We start from the raw sequence: 22419 nt of genomic DNA, 5'->3' as shown, positions 1-22419 counted from the left end.
TATACATGCAATCCTAACTTCTGACTCAGGTTAAGAAAAGCTCTTAATGTGCTCCAAAACAGATATACTGTGTTTTCTGGACAGAAGCTTATTGAATTTTACTACTGGGAAACTATTTAGAACTCAGAAGAAACAGATAAAACAGCCCAAAGTTTAGTTTGACTTCTTGTGCACCCCCCCAGTGCCTCTCAAGTTTACAGCAGACAACAGACTGCTTTCATGCCTATCAGTTGTCTCATAATTCCCCAGGCAGGGGCACTGTCATTTTGTTCCACCCATCAGGCAAGCCAAGTTGCAAGAAGTACCATCCAATGCATTGCTCATAACCTCTCTTTCAGGAGGCCCTAGGCAATCATGCTAAAATAGTGTATTTCCCTGAATTATACATGAGAAAGCCATTTATAAAGAGTGCCAAGAGGTTGTCTAGCTTTTATAGCCGTTCTGGTTTTAAATATTAATATGTTCAGAAAAGCAGACCGCATGATTTGCATGGCTAGCAAAATGAGACAAGTTAGTTTCATGTCAAGGCAGACAACTAAGTTCGTAAAAAGAAAGCATCTAATTACCCCAATTATGTTTCTTTCACCGTATGCATCACAACTTGTGTCTTAAATACAGAGATAATTCATAGACAATACAAGCTCAGTTTATACTCACGGGGTTTCCAGCATGACCCTGCACACACTAGCCATGGTGCTTAAGCAATCTGTAGTATTCTCTATCGGTAAATTTTTATTCTGCAGAAGAAGATAAGAAGAAGAAAATAAAGTTTCTACTTCAATTACTGTGAAATATTACACTACAAAACCTACATCAAATCAGTGATCTGTTGGCATGGCAAATGTAGAGGAATTAAAAACACCAACACAGCTGGGTAGGTCAGGTAGTCTTGCACTGATTTGTGACAATATTATAATATAGATTAGCAACTTACAGAGCAAAGCCTACCATCTAGGGTTTGCTTGTTTGTTCGTAGTCAAAGAAATACACCATTGATACAACTGACTTTTGGAAAGTTTCAAAGGAATTATCTAACCTGCTCATTAAAGACAGAAATTTCTATAGCCAAATACATGCATCTGCTGCAATGGCAAGATTTAACATTGTTACAGACAAACATTGCAAAGAAATGCAAAATAAGAGGTGATTTTTTTCTCAAGGCATTTCAAGTAGAAAGCTGAACTCAGGAAAAATATTAGAAGACAAATGTATATTTGTATTAATGATGTAATTTACATGTTATTTTAGTAAGAAATAGTGTGGATCTTTGTCATGTAAGACAAAAATCACAGTTATCAGAAGACACGTGCAAAACTTGTAATAACTAGATTTTACCACTTTTGTTTAGGTAGTTAAGGATAAAGAAGGATGTGTTAACATGCCAGGAAAGTTTTATAGTTCAGGCTCCTTCCCTCTTCTTCAATAATGTAAATATACTTGACTTTACACAGCTAAAACAGAAGTGCGTTGGCAAGGAGAAAGGGAAGCTATGTTTCAATTCCTATTTCAAACCCAGAGAATCAAGTCATTTCCTCTTCAATTTTCTGAAGTTTCTCCCCTAAATCACCACCAAACTGCAGGCAACATACCTCTTCCCACCTTCCTCCTCAAAGATAACAACTGCCAACGTTGTTATGCTGCTACCTGTTCACTTTTTGGAACATATCTAACAAGGTGGCTGGCTGAACTTACCCTAACCTCTACAGCATCTGTGAAAGATACTTCATGTGTTCTGAGGCTCCAAACCCAAAAGTTTGATTTCTACATGTCAGATTAAGCCTGGTAGAGGAGTTCTTATGTTCCAAAGTTATGTCTGGCCCTGTAGTGCTTTGATGTACACTATCCAAGCCATAAATTTATACTCTTACCTCTGACACAAACTTTGTTGTAGCATCACTTAAGGTTTTTAACATTGGCGTTGCTTCAGCGTAAAATAAAGACATTCTGTTTGCCAACTCATTATTTACCTCATTCTCTCCCTCTGCCTGTAAAAGGAAAGAAGAATTTATTTGTTCTGCACATGAAAAAGGTAGGTGGTAGTATAAGATTACACTTAATCTCTTCCAAGGGTTACCTACTGGGACATTGTTAATCCTCATACGGCTCAGAGTTCTTCTATAGTAGCTGAAATCATTTTGTATAGCAGGATTTGTCATCTATATAGATATAAAAACAAATGAATTTTGACACTGTCAAGAAAAAAATGTAGGTAAGTTTTCATAAAATACAATACTGAGAATAAGAAAATAGTCACCCTTCTGAGCTAAAAAGCCTTGTGACATGTTGGGAAGTGGTACGTAGAACATGAAGCTTTCTGGCTAAATTCTCTGATTTTTCAGAACCAGATCTAACAAGAACAAGAAAAGCAGCAGTCTCCTAAAGAGGAGTTTGAAATTAGTAGGCTGGAAAAAAAAAAAAAAAAAGGCTATGCTGTTTGCACTTCTAGGATAAGACCAGCAAATGAAGATCATTTCAACTTAGTTCTTTGCACATTAGCAGGAAAATAGCTGGACTATGGGTGTGGATATACTAAGAGCAGCAGCATTATCCCAAGAGATATTCCAAATTTGGGTGAAGAAACATGATTAATATGAACTGACCTATAACAAGTGCCTGAAGCTGATACAATATTTCATCAGCTTTCCAGTTTGATCTAACTCTAGGTCATGCAAACGAGCCGAGCACAGTAGATATATGAGCATCTACTGCATGCTCTATCTAGAACAGAACATGACCCGGACCGCTTCAGTAAACAGACTCGTTTTCCTTTTGCTAGCTTTTGTGCTTACAAAATGACAAGTTCCTACCTTGAGCTCATCAAACCGGAGTGTGAAGTGAAGAATTTCTGCAAACTGCTTAGCAAGAGCCTGCTCTCGCTCCAGGTGTTGCGTTGGTGAGTATGGAGTGCTTGTCAGAGCTCCCAGCAGACCTCGCAATCCTGCCTCTTCAGTGAGAGGAAAACATTTGGCAATATACAACTGCACCCACTTTTTGTCTCTACTGATAGATACTCTGCATTCTAGGCATAAATTACACATCTGCCAAAATACCTAGCAATTAATAATAATGGGCCTTGATGAACTGTTTCTACATGCCACTGTTGCCATATTTACTTAGGAACTGCTGTAAGGACAAGGTCTAATGAGCACTGACAGCCATGAAAAAGCTTGTTTAAAAGTTTTAGTTGAGCTTTATCTGCAATATTTGTGTAAAATAGTTCAATAACCTGTGTTAGCGGACTACAGCCTTTAAGATAACACAGAATTCAAGAGGTACATACCTATCAGCAGAAGTAATGGTAAGATAAATATATAATCCAATTTCCCGCTCATCATCTTGAGAAAAATACTTTACTTCCCTAACAAAGTGGAACCTGCCTGCAAAAACCTTCCTTTTTTCATAAGCTATGCTAATAACTGCCTAGAAGTTTTTGGGGAGAAAAATCAAGTCTAATGGATTTTATCAATTTAGACACAACATCAGTCAAGTTGGTTTTGTAAGGGTCATGAAGCACCATCTTTAGTATTGCACCTGCAGGAACCAAGATCAGGCATTTCCACAGACCAAATTATTTGTGGGATTTCTGGGGAAATAACAGTCACTTTTAAGTACTACTGGTATCAGAAACATTAACAGAATTAATTCCCAATGAATTAGTCTACTAATTTTCAAAACAATCAGCTGGTTAGTGCTTTTCAGAATTACTAAAGCAGTAAAGAAAGAGGATGACACGTATGCTCCCATTCTCCCTCTCAGGTATCCACCTAAACCAGTTTGCTTTCCCATGCAAGAAGGTAGCACACAGATATAAGATCCAATCCAGTGTATGAGGGAATATATACAATATTTGCTTTTATCTACTAACAAGGGCTTGCCCTAGATGTCATCACACCTGAATATGTCAAATGTACTACTCAATGAAGACACCCCCCCCCCCCCCCCCCCCCAAGTTAATACCGTTCCACTTACCTAGTCTTTGAGAAAATTCATAGAATTTCTTTAGCTTGCCTACTAGTGGTACAACTGCACCCCACGCCTTCTCTTGCAACTTCTCATCACTGGGATGCTGTATTGCCTTCAAATTAGAAAAAAAAAAAAAAGAGGAGAAAAGTATGCTTACATGAGGAATAACTGATACAGTACCATAAAAAAAGAGAAATACCTATACAGGACAACTGAAGAGCTAGGAATTGACAATTCTACCTACTGAGAAGTTTCCAAGTTGAGAGACAAGCCTGTACTAACACGTCTTTTCCAAAAAGCTCTAAATACTTGTGTTGAAAGTAAGTATCCTGAATAGAAAAACAACTTGGAGAGAGGATTAAGAAACCGTTAAAAATAAAGCTACTCAAGTAAGAAAATGTACATAAGCAGACGTGGCTTATTAAAATCAACAACTTTACTGGGATACTTCTAAGCAAAAAAGTTTAGTGATCAAAACCTCATCCTAACGTTGGTGTCCATTGCCAACTTCTGAATTTGCAAAGAAAAAAAACCCCAAATCTGCTGTGAAATTCAGGCTAAATATTAGAGTAGGAACATTTAAGCATAATCAAAAACATAAAGCACCACCAAGACATGGTGTATATCGGAGCTTTGAGGTATGTATGTATAGACCTTATCTTTACAGTGAACTTCCCAGACAGATAAATTCTTAAATTCAATGTCTCCAGGTTACTGAAATTAACTACTTAGCAACTGAAAATTACTCAGAAAGCAGAAATAAAAATGCTCATCACTCTTCCGATGCATTCACAGTCAAGTACTCAAATCCAAAATCTGTTTCAGTCAACCTCAGCCTGTAAGCCTTAGCACACTCTCTCTAGTCCCCAGAACATTTCCTTCTTGCGATTCTACCTCCTCTCCGGAGCATCCCTCCTCTTTCTTGACTGGAGCTGCAGGCTTCCTTCCTGATCCTGAAGCCTCTTCTTTGAAGAGCAAGCAAGTTATCTCCCCTCTTAAAGGTTTTGTGTGACACAGCTACCCTTCTTAAACCTACCTTACAAATTCAACAGAGGGAAAAACTCATGGTACTTTAACTAAAGCTGAATGTACTTTAACTAAAGCTGGGAGTATTTCAAATTCATCTGGAGTGAGCAGAGATTCCTCCTATCTAATAGTATTTCTGAAAGTGTGTTACAGTGGGTAACTCCTCACTTTTGGAGCAAAGCAGCCTCCACTACCACATCTGAGGAAGAAGGAAAATAGGTTGGAAAGAATATTTATCCTACCCTTTGTCAAAGGCAAAGGAGAAATGGCATGACATGCTGTAGAGAAACTTCTCTTCCAAGTATCTACTTTAGTAAATAAAAGCCAATTCAAGAGTATTATAATGAGATGTCTTTTGTGTAAGGATTACCACACATCAGACCTCTCCAATTAGCATACAAAAAGATGTTGACACTACTCAATACTGCGCTGCAGTCACGCCAGGCTCTTTCCTAACTCACCACTAACTCAAGAGCTGATGTGGGAATATAAAGAAAAATCAATAGCAATAGTTCCATATGAGAAGAATCATTTGCTATTACTTATGTGCATTAATATTATTCAAACAAGCGACATCTGTTTCACTGTTAAAAAGGAACATTCCAGAGCAGAAATTCAAGACAGCAATTTTAATAGACAACATGCTCTGCCAGAACAGCTCCTGCAAGCAAAGTTAAAACCCAGCAGTATTTGGTTAGGACCAGACAATGAACAACCACAGGTTGTACACAATCATAACGCTCTAGCTCACCTCTCGTATTTCATGGCCAGCTCCTCTATATGACTGCAAGTCTTCCAGTATTCCTTCTGCATCCTTTAACACTACATTCACCTGATTATAAATTTCCTTTTCAGATTCTGTAGGTTGGGCATCTAAACAGTAGAACATATTAAATATATATATATATGTATGTAACAGCAATATGGAATTCAATAGGCACACCATCACCTATGGGGCAAATTCTTTATGCAGCAACTCAATAAGAATTTTCATTCCCAGAAGAGCTGCTATGATGTATGAGGAACTCCAAGAAAGTAATGGTATTCATTTTAGTAGTCTTTTAGCTTCATTCAGCATCCCAGAAATCCACCTGGAAACTATCCTTCCTGACCGATTTAGAATTGAGTTATGAGAAGGAATCCTGACAAATCGTCTTTATGGCTACCACATCAATCTCACCTTGAAGTGCAGTACAAGCTCTGTGAAAGAGACTTAGGAAGGCACTCAAAGACACACTCACTGCAGATATTGCAGGAGGTGCAATGTTTACTGTTATCTAGAAACACTGCATCAGATTATTTTCCATCTTCCCTGCTTCCCCTTTTACTGGCTGGGAAAGGAGCCTACTCTTTTATTTCTAAACATATTTAATTCTCAAAACGTATTCTTTAAGTGCATTATTGCAAAATCAGAGCTGACGACAAGAAGATCTTATGTAAAACTGTTTTGGTGTTGGTTTTTTATCCTCCCTCGTTAAGAACATACGCTGTGTCTCAGGTTTTCTGTAATTAGAGACTTTCCAAAAGTGTATTTGATCAACCTTCTGAAAAGCTACACACACGTTTAATGAAGTGTGATTCAGTGAGAAGTATGTTTTGAGAGGAATCAATAAAAGGCTTTATGTTTTAAAAATAATCACATTATACAAATATCTCAGATCTGGTTTAGCTGATATGAGATCAATTTCTCTTTCAAACTCCTGATGGCAGCTATAAGGCTAGTTCCTTTTAGACCGATATGGAAAAAAATTAGTCAATGAAGCTGCTGCTGAAGCTGTTCTAAAAATACACTTCTCTGTTTACGTGGGCAAAATATGTTATGAAATGAATATCAAATACCTTAATCCAGGATTTTCAATTCCAAAGTCAGGGTATTAACAACAGATTCTTTCTTACTGGGACAAATAAAAACAATCTATGGACAATATTTCCTCCTCATGATTTTGTGTAATGTGAAGAGTCTGGAAAATGTCTTTTTTAAAGTGTTCTTTCCACAACCAATATAACTCTCTCTAACAGGGATGGAAGTTACACACTTACATTAAAAACAAATTAAATTAAAAATAACAGCATCCTAGTGTTATACAGTAGAAAAAAAAAGAACATTAGAAAACAAATTACGCTAGAAGAAAGCAAGTTCCACATGCATTGCCTGTCTGGATGTTGCTGTAATTTTTGCATTACACTTATCACTTTTATCGTTTAATGCATAGAGAGTGGGCATTATTAGCAAATATGCCTAAATATAGACCTTGCAACAGTTTAACTATGGTATTTTGATAACCATCAAGAATTAGCAGAGGTAAAAAAAGCTGGTGACTCCTTTAAAAACCAGAAGTATAAGAGCACCACATTGATTAGGCATCGAGTAAAAGTGGCCAGTGCTTTTCAGATCATCACAAAGGTCACATTTATAATTTTGAAAGCTGCTGAAGACTGCTGTAAGAAATGAAGACAAAAAAATGAGGGAGAAGAGCAGACAGGTAAGCACCAGCTGACTGGCAGCAGTTCATGCACAAACATGAAATGCTATACTGAAATACAGACTAAACCGTAAAGCTCTATAGCATTCCAGATTGTGTTGTTAAATAATGCAATCAAGACTTGCCACTTGGATCATCTCACACTGAGTACATCTCTTGCCTATTTAATTTTTCATGTCATTTTTTTCTTTACCCTCTCTAGCAAGGAGAGTTCATTTTTCATCATGGGGTGGGGGGAGACACAGCAGAAGGGCTTGTGAGAACTCCTGATTTCAAAACCCACCAACAAGCAGAACAGATGCAGTACTATGACCTTCCAAGCTCGGAAATGAAAAATCACCTTCCAGATACAAATTAAGCGGTCTTCACTGAGCAGCTGGCTATGCAAGTCAACATCCTCAACACCTCTGTTAGCCTGTTTCACTTAGGATAGAATCAGTGGACTACTGTAATTCACTTCCCTAAAATTGTCCAGAAAAACTAAACTGATTATTTATACTTAGTTTGCTGGGGTGGTGACCTTGGGGGTTCTTTGCTTGTCTTATGACAAACTTCTAAATTTATACTTCCAAAGATATAAATATATTATATACTAGGTGTATGTATACACCTAGTCCTCTCCAGCAGAAGTAATCTGTAAACCTGGCTTGTCCCAGCTAAGCTCCTCTTCCATCTGTAATTCTCTTGTACCTACAAAAGAGCTCAGATTTAAGAAACAATCCTAAATTCTTTCTATATTAACATCATAAATGTATTGTGCAGCCATCAGGATAGATCTAAAGGGCACAACATGGAAAATGTTCAAGCCCTCGTGCTGGCTGACTCAAAAGAATTAACTTACTTCCTTCTCAGTGCTCGTTAGGGCACTCTATTCTGAAAGCCTATTACAGGTGGAGAAAGAGGGAAAGCTTCCTCCTTCTAAGCACTGCTGTAATGTTGGATAGATGGAGGTAGCATTCCCCTGCATCAGTAGGTACCTGCTATGGGTACAGATCAGCTATGAGAATCTCTGATTGTGGAACTCATTTTCCTTGATGTGGAGTGCACAGTGCAGGAAAAGGAGCTGCGCATCTGAAGTTAGTCTTGAGAGCTAAGAAAAAGCAACCTGCAATGCCAGTCATGTAAAGAGCAGGATGAAGGAGGGGTTTCTCTCTTCCCCTTCTGCAGATGTAACTTCTGCTACAACTTTATGAAAAAGCTTTGCCTTTACCAAGCACTGTTTCCCATAGAAAGAATAGCAGTCAGCACAGCTCACTGACATGTTCTGAGGTTTGATATTGTTGCCAAGGGAGCTGATGCAGGGTAACTTTCCCATTTTAATCCAATCTTAAGAAAAGTGAGGTCTCTCAAGCAAATGGGGAGTTCATCTCTAAATTAATTTTAACCAGAACTAGATGCAATATACAGTTAGAATTCAGAAAGCTCACACAATAACGTATTAAAGACAAAAGAGGAGACTTGAAACAATATACAAACGCTGTTATGTGAACTAAACGCTATGGAAGTATGACAACATATTGCATGCAGGGAACACACACATTTAGTGACTATTTCAAAATATATTTGGCTAGCCTACAGAGCTAGTAGGGAGAGAAATTTGGGGTTAAAAGTTTATGCTGCACAGCAAACACTACTCAAACTGAGATTTTTCCCAGGGAAGAACACATCAAGTCATCTGAAACTGGCTAGGACAAAAACTCACAAGCAAGGGAGAGAAAAATCCCAGACTGCTGGAGATGAAACCATTTATTCATCTCTATCATCATTACTATGGAGAATGCTATCTCTGCGGCTCCTCTGAAACCCAGCCAAGTTCTTTGGAGGCAATGCAGAATACTTCCAGCGCTAGCTTGAGATCACCATCTGCAACCAAAAGTACTCTGTATTTTAGCTCCTATTAAAATCAGTAAATTTGGAAAGGATTTGCACTGTGACAGTAACGACACCAAAATGCTGAGCTCTGAGTTTCCCACATTGTAGGTGGCTGGTTTATGTTAACACAGTGTCCTTACAAAGCTGTGCCTTTTCCTCCGCTCATGTTAAAGTGGCACTGCAAAGACTTTAGTAGAACACTTAAGCCAACTATTTGTGTCAAATGGGTAAGGCGAATGACCAAAGAAAACATAAGCTTAACCAGTGTTAAGGCAAGGAAAAGCCAACAGCCCATTGTATCGTTTACTGCAGTATTTTTTGCATGAATTCTGACAGTCAGTTACACAAATCATTAGAATCTAACACCAAGATAAGTATCTAGGGAAAAAATAGGTATCCTAGAAGCCAGTTAAAAACCTTTCTAAATTTGGAGTTTGCATCCCTATAAAGCTTTGTGACACTAGATTTTTAGCTCTTTATTGTATTGTGCAAGAAACCTGCACCTAGCCTGCTCTCTCCAGAGATATATATGGATTTAAGAACAAAAGACTTCAAACTGCGTATTATTGGGCCAGGCATAACACAGAACTGGCAAATTTGTTTTTAATACAGAGCTTACTTGCTCTTCCACATAAAAACACAACGTTCAATATACCAAGATTAAGTGCCAAGTCTTGAAGAAAGATCTTGACTGTGTCAAAGCCAAGATCCTGTCAAGGCAAGCTATCTGAAACAGAGTAGAAAGAAGCATGGATACACAGTATAGCAGCAGAAACAAATGCAGGACAGGGTCCAAAATGAATAAAGAACAGTCTAACAATTCAGCCATAATATAAGTAACTTGATTTGATTGTGTATGTAAACATTTCACATCAGCAACCTGCTTACTCTCATGCCAAATCTTGTTCATGCTCAAAACATGCAAAATTGATAGCCAAAGAACTGATTTTTAATAGCAATTTTTATCACAATTGATTTCAGAATTATGCCTGGAGTTTAATTCAGTCCAGGTAACTTGAATTTAATTTAATCCAATTAAATAGCATTTGCAGATTAAGCTGGAGCTTCACAACTCCAACATTATCCCATGTAAGTTTTTCCCAATTCACTATGTCTTGCCTATTCTGATGAGAGATTTGAAGAAGTCTTAAACAGTTTTGAATACAGCCCTTGATTATCTTCCCTTTATGAAGACTTTCTATTGTTATCATCTTCCAATATCAATATATTCAGAAGAGAGATTTGATAACATCAACAGTAAAGTAGAGAAGGCATAACAGTAAAAGTCACTGAATCAAAAACATATTTCTCCATGCATCTGCTTTCATATTAGAACTAATATAACCAACTGCTACTGTTTCATCAAACACAACTGAAAAATAATTTGGCAGAGGAAAAAAAAGATATAATGAATCTCAAATTATCCATATCACAATACTTCATCAATTTTTTTATTACGCTATTCCATTGTATCTTATTACATGGTCAAAATGCACTTGAACATTAGTTTTATTTTACGCTTGCTGATGTACAGCTGGGCAAAGCAATAGCATAATCCAAAAGAAAATAATTAAACATGCAAAGCAGCAGCCAACAACACTTACCTGCCATTCCTAGGCTATGTCATGCAACAAAAACTAAAAGCAGAAATACTAACAATATGTGAACTTTCTAGAACACTTGGCATTGACCAGTCAAGCCATATACTTCTTTCCAAAAGCAATCTCTACACTCAGAGCCCCCTTTAAAGAAGGGATGAGGTTAACTGTCAAATTTCAATGCCAAATCAAGGTTCACATATACACCTTTAACATGATTATGCTGGAGAGCTATGAATAGCTGTAGTGAGCCAATCTGTATATGCAGTATTATTCAGTGGCACATCGGAGGTGAAGAACAGACAATGAGGCTTCATACTTAATCCTTCCTCCATGCACCTCCTTGCAATTTCAAATAATCTTCAAGTAATCTTCAAATAATTCAAACTTTTTGATTAAATGCAGACAGCATTTTGGTTTAAAACAAGAACCATATCAGATTCCAACAATAAAATATCATTCGAAAGCCCTCCCTGAAATAAATACATTACATTTTGGAAATGGAGGTTGTTTTAAACTAGATTGTTTTCTACAAAGGTTCAGCAAACAATTATCCATAGCTCAGGCATGCAAAGCTGTTAGAAGGATGGCAAAGTGAAAACATACATTTAGTACATGACAGATGCAGTCTACTGCAGGCAAAGAGTAATAGATATATAAAATCAACTTCTCACTTTCAAAATCAAGGAAAAAATTTGGCCCCTGCTCAAGGTCTGTGCATGTCAAAACTTTTAGAAGGTTCCCCATGTTAAGGTACCTGCCAAGACAAGAATGAGAGAAAAGACAAATTTCTTTTTTACACGGAACAGACCAAATGTAGTTGATTGAAGCAGTGGGGGAAAGAAAACCAGACAGTTCCATCAGGCATGAACCCATCCTTCAGGTTGCTGCCCTGATGGGTAGAGGGAGACCCCATCAAGGACGTTCAGCTGGAGGTCCCAGAGATGCAACGCAGCTTTCCTGTAAGGAGTGACTATGTCACCAACATCTTCAGAGCTGCCCTTCAGAGAGAGGCAGGACTCCAACCAAAGGCCTTGCCGTGACTCATTCTGTCCCGGTACACCCTAGCACAAGTGTCCTGAGCAGGAGTACCATGGTGAAGGCCAAGCAGCATATTTGCAAGCATTGACACTGTAGCCATGCTACAGATTTTTACCTGATGGGACAGCAGAAGGAAAGAGCTTGAATTGTCAGCCCTTTAATTTTGCCAGAAAGCCATTATGGAAAAAGGCATCAAAATACATCACTTCAGTGTGCAGAAAATGCTGACACAGGTATGCCACAGATCTTTTACACAAAGTGCCCAAAACATCTGAGAACCTCAGACAACTCCACTTTGGATTTTTGGATGTAAAAAGAATGCACATTAACTGCATCACGAGGAAGCAAACCAGGATCAGGAATGATTTCGTACTCATTCTTGTATAAGACAGGATTACAGTGAACAACTGCTCAGCACAGATTACTATGGCATACTGACAGAATTTTTCATGATATGATTATTTGATTTGCAGGCAGATGGATGGACATCACTGACCACAGAGATCCAAAATGACTAAGCACAAGGAAAGAAAATTTACACAGTAGCATGATGGTGGCTTGGCTACTACTGGAAGGAGAAAAAAAAAAGAAGAACAAAAAACAGAGGAATGGAAAAAATAACCCAAAACATGCAACTCTTTCAAATTGCAGATTTGCAACTGAGTCCCCTATAGCCTTCACTGCAGCAGGTATAAGCAACCCTACTGTTACCATTTTAAATGCACCAGCTGTGAAGGGCCGAGAGACTTACTTTCAAAATCCAAGAAAAAATGTGCTGCATTGTGGTCTATGTCCCTGGTTAGCACCTTAATGAGATTACCCATGCCAGCAAACCTAAAAATAAAAATGGCAAGATAATTTAGTTCCAACAACCATCTCCTATTTTAAGTACACGCCTGGGGCTCACTGGAGTAGGGCTCCCACTGAGTTTTGCACACTGGATTCCTCACCTTCCGGTGGGAAGCAGAAAATGTGCACAGTACAACACATTTCCACTGCCCTTCTTCTCAGCAAGGAGGGACAGATGAAAAACAGAGTTATAGGTTTGACAAAAATAAAGATCTGAATTACTGGCTCTTTTTCGTCTTTAATACACTTACAGAACATGTTAGCTACGATGACTGAGCAATTGTTCTCATAACTGCAGCAACCCACAGCGAAAGCAGCCGTTATTACTTAGGACAAAAGCAACCTCAAATGGAACTGGTGTCATCATAAGTCGGTATTTTTATTATCTCTCCGTAATCCAAAACAAATTTTGGAATGCCTTTCAGTAGTCATCTGTGGCCAATGAACAGTTTTTCCTGTTAAACCATGTACAGTGATGAGTTAAACACAAGTTAGACTTTCCCAAAACCAGGAGATAATCAAGTTTCAACAGTTCTTCTTGTGCTTGCTGCAACATCCCAGCTAAAAGTGGAAGAAAAATTAAATAGTCATTAGATTGCTTGAAGTCAGATAAATTAGTGAAGCAGTTTTAAATGTTACCATAAGTTTCAGATATCAATACCTTTGGTCAGACTATGAAAAACACATTTCATAACATGGCAGCTTTTTCAAGGACCCTCCCATGTTCTACAGAGGTTGAATACACACTTAAGCAGCATTGCCCTGAAACACCAGGAGTTCACTGGAGTGCTGCTGCAAGACAGACACATGATGCTCCCCAAAAATCTGATTTAAAATTATTGAAGAATAAGAAGACACCAACAGCTTGATATCTGAATTCAAGGTCTAAAAAAAAACAACCCAACTTTCAAATTAGTATAACTGTACCAACCTACCAGTATACGACCTTTTTCCCCCTGATTCTTTTACCTGGAGTGAGGTAGCATGACAGTAAGAACCATTAATTTATTAGGAACCAATGAAACTGAAGGAATGTGAAGTCAAAACAAGCCGTCTGGCAAAACAAGTTTTCAGAACCTGCACTGACAGATATCTTGAGTTCCATAAGGAAAGCACAACTGGCGCGTGAGGGAAAAGCAAACTAAGAACAGCACACAGTCTATTTTCCAGGATCCACAAGGACCAGTAATAACTCACACAATCAACAAAAGCTGGAGAAGGAAGAGGAATTAATCCCAAACTGTTGAAAATGACCCAGTCTCTGCTCCAACAATGCTCAAACAGTTAAAAATCCAGATTTTTATCAAAGCATCTTTGTATGTAATCCAAACAATCACAGTGATTCTGCACACAGAACTTCATCACTAGGTGTGTTACTTGCTTTTTTTGCACATTCAACCTTCTCCTTAAAACTCAAGAAAATGCAAGACCTGCTTCCTAAGCATGTGAACTCAGTTCTCTGGAAAGTCAGGCCTGATTTCTGAGCCTGTGAAAAACACCCCTTATTTAAGGAAGTTTTAAATTAGGATTGCCTAGTTTAGACACTTTAAGAACCAATCCATCAAAACATGTTTCTTCAGAGGGGCAGGTTTTCCAGAGCTTTCTATACCATAGCTTAGTGAAGTCTTCAAATGCTACACGTGCACCAATGCTGTGTAAACAAGCAACATCAGAAAGCAGAGAAATTACCTTTCCGTGTCTAGCTAGCATGTTCTGTAACACATGACTGAATAAGCCACTTTGTCCACTCCCCTACAATGAGGGCATTCATAATGGGGAAAAAGCTAAAACACAGACGCATACTTAAACAAATACTTTCAACAGAAACAGTAAAAAGCCAGAAGTACAAGCTGCCTAATGATGACTGAGTCTGTAGATTCTGATTTAAAATACAAACCTCAGTCTCAGAAAGTGCATTACATATTCTCATATTAACAAGCAAACATATTCCCATACTAACAAGCAAACAGCAAATACATAGCACTGAACAGTGTTACCTGCCCGAAGATAATAACTATCCCTACAATTACTGCCACGCTTCAGCTCTTCAGCTGCACCATTCCATCCTCCACCAAAGTATTTTCAAGACCTCAAGTAAATGCCTCTGTACAGGTTTTGTCTTTGATATTAACTAGTCTCCTAAAAGCTTACAGGGTCACACGTGTATTTTAAATACTGGATAACATTACTTCTGATGGTTGGAGTAGGGGTATGCTTGTGAGGTTGAAATACCCTAATGGTAAGAGTTCAGTGAACAGTCTCTGACAAAAGGAAAGGAACTCAGGATGGTAAGGATGGATTAATTCAACTACTACAAGAATATGACAACATTTCAATTTACACTGAATACATGCAGAATACAAAGCTGCATGAACACTTCTTCATAATGAAGCTCATAACAGAACATCTTCCCCTGTGCATTCAGCACACTGAAGAAATTTTGTTAAACTTTAGCCATGTCATAGGTTTGCATACAAGATGCACTATCAAATTTACTGTCTTAGCAGCAAAACATTCACCACAGATTTGGGTTTTATGAATGATTAGAAATCTGGCATAAGCTGAACAGAGTATTTTTTAAACGTGCATCAAGATTAATTCTAACAGCTACTCAAGGATCTCAAGTGTTGCTTAGTACCAGAAGATTTGTTGTGTTTTAAGAACTATGAAAATGACCGCTTTTCCAATTCCCGTGGAAGCCCACAACTTCAGCTGAAGTAAGCAGACTTAACACTTCAGAAAGCTAGATGCGGTTCCAGTTAACCAGCCCTCAGGTTGAATTACACTTCCTTAGTCAATGACATCCTCCAGTACTATCTGCATCCTTCTTGAGCACACTGCCACATCAGTCAGTCCCAGTTCAAGAAAGGTAGGAGTCTGTAACAAGGCCAAAGGCGTGCATACTACTGACTGTATTTTATATCCTACAGCTGGGTTTTGTGCAAAAGCCAAACAGCTGACTCTGAACACTGACTAGCAGTGACTTTCATGGGTACTAACACACCTTTTGACCTAAAACTGTTCCAGCGCAATTGGAACAAAATCCATACCGAAGCTGTAATTCTTATCAAGAAGAATATTGCAACCACCAACATCAGAGTATTTCCATATCTAGCCTTAAGTACAGTTCAATCACAGAATCACAGGTTGGAAGGGACCTCGAGGATCATTTGGCCCAACTTTCCTTGGCAAAGCATGACCCAGACTAGATGTCCACATCCTACAAGTGTCAAACAATGGGGAGTCCACCACTTCTCTGGGGAGATGACTCCAATGGCTGACTGCTCTCACTGTGAAGTATTTTCTCACTGTGAAATATAGTCAGAATCTCTCCAGAAGAAACCTGTACCCACTACCCCATGTCTTTTCCTTTTTATGAGGAGTCTGTCTTCTTTGCAACCACCCTTTAAATACTGGAACATGGGGATATTCCTGAGGGTTCTTTTCTCAAGGCTGAACAGACCTAGCTCTCTCAGCCTTTCCTCACACACAGCTTCCCTGTCCTTTTATCATCTTTGTGGCCCTTCTCTGTACCATCTCCAGCCTGTCCAAATCTTTTTTATATAGCTGGGACCAAAACTGAACTCAGTATTCCAGGTGTGGTTTGACAAACACTAAGTCACTACTGTTTTGTTCTTCCACAGGTTCAGATTATCAACTTCTGTCCAACTTTATTTGGTATTCGCATTTGGAATACAGTACACTTCAAAACTTGGAAACTGTTGCTTTTTTTTTTTCCCACCAGGGTCTTACTGATTTTATAATGCACTGTCCAAAGGTAACTCATTAAGTGAAGTGACAGCGTAAGACTCAGTAAAAGCACATTTTAGGCCACTGAAGTCTTCCCTTACCATGAATCCAACATCACGAAATCAGAGCAGAAAAACCCCACTAGTCTCTGTCCAAAAACTGACTGTCCTTGTGAAGCTGCCCAAAATCCCTCCTGGGATGCTCTGGACTCCAGTACAACACTGAAGCCACGTGGAGCAGGTAATGGGAAATGAGAGCACGAGCCAAAAACGTGTTTCAAACTTGACCTACTTGCAGAGGAAGACATACGGAATGCCACATTTGATTACAATGATTTGGCCCATTACAGCCTTATGGGGTTGTATGATGTTGCGTGTAGTGTCATGATCAGACAAGCGGAAAGCAAAGGCATATTTTCAAAACAAGCCTTGCACGCATGCCCTTCGTGCTGAAAACATCCCTGACACATTTCCCCCTTTTTTTTTTCCCTAAGCTAATCCCAAGGGAGATGTAATAGAAATACATGATGCAACTAAATTCAGCTGAACACTAAAATTTCCCCCTCTCACACCTGAAAGAAAAGCTGTCCATTAACAAGAATTTTGCTTGCAGTTGGTAAGCAGCTGGAAAACTTTCTCCTGTTATAGGTAAAATGCTACGAAGACGTTAATGACATCTTTAAATTAGCTTTGTTTTATTGGAAGAATAGCACACCTGTAAACTAATCAGAAACACATTAAATGAATAGATAAAAAATGTGTTTGTGACCATTGAAGAATGCCTGCTTCAAGAAAATATGGCCTCACCTTTTGGGAAAGCATTAGCTATTCCCAAGCCTATATTTAATGAAGCTTAAGACTGAACAGGAACATCCAGAGTATGAAAACTGTATGCCACGAAAACCTTGCACCCATCCTCTGGAGTCTGGAGGAAGAAGTTAAGCACAGTAAGTTAACAGTATATGGAGAGCATATACTGTTATGTTTTTCCATATCTAATGGAAAAGCAAACATTTTCCTTCAGGGGTCAAGATATAAATTTTCAACTGGTTACGTACATGTGGCATAAACCTCTGATTCAGAGATATTTTGCTAAAATAGTAAGTGAAAAGCACATACAGCTCTGAAAGCCTAACATTGTAGTGTAACAGTACAGTGTTATAACACTGTCACTCCATAAAAACCTAGCTGAACTATACCGTTCTTCTAGAACGATAATCCTATCAGCCTGGCAGTTGTTTCAAGGCTTACTGAACATTTTCTGCCTATAGTATCTGGCCACGAACAGGGAAGGGGGGGAGACTGAATAGGTGGCTGCCCACACCAGCTGAATCCCAGGCAGCCCTTAGCAACACATGCTATCAGCAAGTGAACAGCCTATTGGATTGAGTGCTCTTTTCTCTCCCAGTGAAGCAGTTGAGCTTTACAGGCAGTGAATATATCTGCCCACAACCTTAAAAGCTAGGGAGTGCTGCAGAGATTGAAACAGGCTTGCAAACTACAGTGCAGGAATCACTCCTTTCATAAAGACATAATATTTTCCTTGGATCCCAACATGCTTTTCCTAGTCTAATGCACGTTTATTTCTCTTGCTAGAGAAGCACAGATGCCCTCTGATACATACTAATTCCTATTACTGATAGTAGTGGTATTTAAAGTAATAAAGGTTTGTCATTAAACAGAATTCCAAAGTAATAAAACACTTTGTCTGGGTAAGAAATAATACTGAGATAATAGCAAAACTGTAGTAGTTTTCACTCAATAGTCTGGAACAGAGAGCATCACATGGAAATTATCAGCTTGAGACTTAGGAAGGAGAAGTTTGGTGCTTTTAACTTAAAAAAAGTTAGATTTTGAATAAGCTGGTCTCTTTTTCAGGACAGATCATAGGTGTAGTAATATTATTAAATATTAAAAGGTACCAAATTCAGATGCTGACATCCAGCTGTTGAATCAAACATATATGAAGTGCCACACCAGTCACCAGCTGTGCATAAAGCACGCAATTTCATTCATTGCTGGACAAGTTGTTGATTTAATCAGCTTCTAGATACACTTTTATGACATACCTCACAGTCTAAAGCTATGCAAGGATCTGAGCACTGCTTTCCATGCCTGACACCTAGTGGTTACTGTTCCACAAGCCACTAATTGCAAATAAACTGCAAAGAAAATATATGCAAGCAAAGAATCCCAACCAAACCTGCCAAAAACCAACACACCTCTGAATTCTTGGGCTTCAACCATCAGTATCTTATCTGCACAGTGGAAAAACAATGTGTACAGCCAGACAGAAAATGGCTTTGTAGAGCAAAGTATTGAGGCTATAAAAGCTGTTTAAAGCTGCCTCTGATGTCAATTCTTTTGGCTCAAGTGACTTTGATACAATAAACTGTTTTAGCTGAAACTGAATTTTTTTTTGTGAGCTCACACATCATCAATAATGTCTCCATTCTGAACAAAACCGAATTCAAAACTTGTCATATCAGGAAAGTGGAGGCCTGCCAGGGAAAACAGACTAGCGAAAAAAGGCTCACATTCCTCAAAACCAGAACTGTAAAGCACGGTCAGGTCAGTGTTTATTCAGTCCGGTTTTCCACTTAGAGGAAATCAAGGAAAGGTACTGAAGAATCCATAGTTCCTTTAGGAGAGACAGTCTGGAAGCTTTGTTAATTTGGGAATATTTTAGTGGCACAACTGATACTGAATAACTTATTTGACAGGGGCTACAACCAAATAACTAAGCGTGCCCACACGTGTCTGGAATAAACCCCGATTTGTCTGGAATAAACCCCAATTTGTCTGGAAGGATTACTCTTATGTTTAAAACAGAACTTGTATTGTAAAAGGGAGAGACTATGCTCCAAAAATCTGCTCTGACTTACCCCTCAACAAGTAACTGCACATTTCTTTCAGGAGTAAATCCAGGGCTAAAAAATAATTACATATGCTTCCCTCCTTCAAAATGATACAAGCCCAACAAGCTTTCTAACTTAATTCTGCATAATGCTCTTTTTAGTACAATTACAGCGCAACCATCAGGAAAAAAGAGGCATTTTGGTTTTAGTTCGGGGACATTTCCATTTCAATGTAATTTACACTTTATGCTTCTCCCGTTTGAACTCTTAAAAGCCTCTTGCAGTGCTGTAACTGCTCCAGCAGAGGTCACTACTCTACAATCTGATCCTCCACAGAAAGAGGACCTTGTAACAACCATGTTCAGACTACCTCAAAGCCTTACAGCTCCGAGACACAGCAATATTCCTCCAGCCCAAATACCACATTTAGTCCATGACACCGTCACATTATCACGGAAACTGTGCCTGATTTTGAATTGTGTCTAAGCTGAGAATTCTGGTTTTATCAGGTACATAAAGATCCAAAAAGCCGTTTAACAACAGACAGGGTAGATTTACAGATTGCTTTTAGGATTTTACAGACAAACCTGCTGTACAGAAGATGGTATGCCTATTGGAACTGTGCTATACTACATTACTAGCTTTCCTATTTCAAGGATGTCAGCCTGTAATTTAACAGTTGTCAAGCTCTTGTCTCCAAAAACCCAAACCCAGCAATAACAAGAATTTGTGTAAGTCCTCCTTCTGCCAGATTTTCACCTTAAAGAAAAAAACCAACAACCAAACACCAAAAAAAAACCAAACCAAACCTGCAAGTTTTATCTAACTGCTAGGAAAAAATCCCCATCCTTTCAATCCCTAACTTTAGTCCAATTGATCTGCCACCTTTTAGTTGTTGCTTCAGTTGTGAAGAAGCGCTCCTCTTCAAGCTTACTTTTACTAGGAAAAGTTTTGTTTCAATGTAGCTGAATTCCCATCTGTAAGAATCAGACTCCTGTTCATTGGTTTCAGTACCCAAGCTAGATGCAGTTGCAGTGAAGCTCTGACAAGCAGCCTTTGTAACACTGCCATCTAATATACTAGGACAAGGACTACAATCAGCTGCATCACTAATACTCAAATGAAATGTTTTCTTTCAGCTTGGCTCCAAACTGCTCTTCGGCTTGCAAATCCTACACTAATATTATGATGAATTATCCAGTATCAAGTGGGTGGATATAAATATTCATTGCCATATTTGATCTCAAAGGATTCTGGAGGGATTGTCACAGTACTACATCACAAACCTTGTGTGTATGAACCTCACACTATCTGTCCGTCTGCAAATTCAGTCAAGTGACACACCAACTCTGAACTACCAAGGAGGAAGGGAAGTCCTACAGCCTTCCAAATGCTGCAGCTGGAAGGGCAGATTTCCATATTGCAGGATAGCCTTCTCATTATTTTGTGACATTTCCTTTTTCTGAGACATCAGTCAAAGTATGTTTGTAGAACATAGGAGGCTAATGAAACACATCAAGTAACTGATGGTACAACACAAAATGACTAGCAAAATGATACTTCTTCCTATCCCATCTGCTTTCAGAAGTAGTAACAAAAACAGACGGTCATTAGGCAGGGTGGAGGAATAAAATTGGTCCCCACACAGTGGTTTGATGCTTTGAAGTTTTACAAGAGATTTCTTGCAAGATGAAGGTTCCACAGCCATCTTTGTTGTTTCCAGTTACTTCTCTGGATAGCCTTATGAGGCATAGTATCAACTACTTCTGAGTCTGGACAGTTTCTCTTGTTAGAATCAAGTGTAAATAAACCAAAGGAAAAAAAAACCCAAACCACATTGGTGCAGATTCCTCTAGCTGTGCTAAATCTGGTCATCTTTTATCTCATTTTCCAACCCTCCCAACACACCTCAAGCTTTCTTTTACTCTTAAAATCAAACTAAAGATGTCCAGTAAGTGTCAAGTATCGTAAATCAATTTATTTTCAACCACCTATTGGAAATATGGAGGAACGTTTGCTATTCTCCAGTGATACACAACCTGCAATCCGTTACAATCAGTCGCAAGTATGCAGAACACTATGCAGAGTTATATGCAAGTTCTTCATGTCTCACAAGGAGTTTGCAGGAGTGCTTGGGAAAAAACAGGGACACATGCAGAACAGAAAGCCATTAAAGAATACCAAACATGTTTAATAATCACACCTGGCTCAGAATAACTGATCTGAAAATACTAGAAGAACCACCAATATATGCTCTCCCTGTTTCCACTCCTCCCTAGGCATCTGCTTACCTCTGAAGGTTCAGGTTTTATTGGATATTAAGTTTTTTCAAGTTTTAACCTTATTCAGAAAGCAACATGTCATTCAGTTTGCCCCATCCTTTGAAGCTTAACCAAAGTTTTCAATAGCATCCAGATCTTTACTGTTGTCAGCCTACTGGTGCTTTCTTACTGACAGTGTTGCTTGGGTAGGGCCTCAAACCCCTCAACATTGGTAATTCCCAGCTGGAGAAGGTGAAAGCATTAGCAGTCAGACACCAGAACTTCAGGGCTGCTGGAGTGGACCACACCACCTTAGAGTATAACCAATTTCCTGTCCAAACCCAAAATACTGCCGATTCAGAGTTTCTTCAAAGAAAACAAGTTTCTTGTCACGTGCTGTAGCTGTTCACTGGACAGACTTCCTTCTTCTGCAAACAGTGCCACACCCAGCAATGTCCCTTGAGCTTTGCTAGCTTTCCTGATGACTCTCTCCTGAGAAGAAGCAGCGCTGTTCTAGTAGAACTGAGTGGAGGGTGTGAAAGGATGGGCAATGCCAAGTGCACACATGGAGAGGGAAGAGGGCGGTTCCTGGAGACTGCACTTGGCTAGACAGACCCCAAGGTCTGACTTTGCTCAGTGACTCTTACAATGTATATCCTTTGCAAATGCACAGGATGCTGCAAATAGAAGTTTACACTAAGTTCTAATTGCAACTTTGC

At 38.8% G+C, this 22419-nt stretch overlaps 1 protein-coding gene across 3 annotated transcripts in view; it reads right to left on the bottom strand.

Moving 5' to 3' along the window:
* The window catches only part of CYRIB (CYFIP related Rac1 interactor B), a 41216-nt gene that overhangs the window by 4668 nt on the left and 14129 nt on the right, over positions 1-22419 (bottom strand). The window contains exons 3-10 of one of the 3 annotated variants that reach the window (XM_061447721.1): positions 12735-12817; positions 11617-11699; positions 5741-5862; positions 3970-4075; positions 2808-2944; positions 2079-2156; positions 1869-1985; positions 658-737 (exon numbers count right to left, since the gene is read on the bottom strand). In XM_061447721.1, the coding sequence (XP_061303705.1) occupies positions 658-737; positions 1869-1985; positions 2079-2156; positions 2808-2944; positions 3970-4075; positions 5741-5862; positions 11617-11689 (713 nt within the window). In that variant the 5' untranslated portion in view covers positions 11690-11699; positions 12735-12817. The remainder of the gene's footprint in view (positions 1-657; positions 738-1868; positions 1986-2078; positions 2157-2807; positions 2945-3969; positions 4076-5740; positions 5863-11616; positions 11700-12734; positions 12818-22419) is intronic. The other 2 variants (XM_061447720.1, XM_061447719.1) reach the window with 2 other exon arrangements.

This window comes from Pezoporus flaviventris, unplaced genomic scaffold (genome assembly GCF_033815535.1).
Source record: "Pezoporus flaviventris isolate CSIRO_AGI_PZ_B2104156 unplaced genomic scaffold, CSIRO_AGI_Pfla_v1 ptg000007l, whole genome shotgun sequence".
Lineage (NCBI taxonomy): Eukaryota > Metazoa > Chordata > Aves > Psittaciformes > Psittacidae > Pezoporus > Pezoporus flaviventris.
This window is presented reverse-complemented; position numbering and strand designations above follow the sequence as displayed.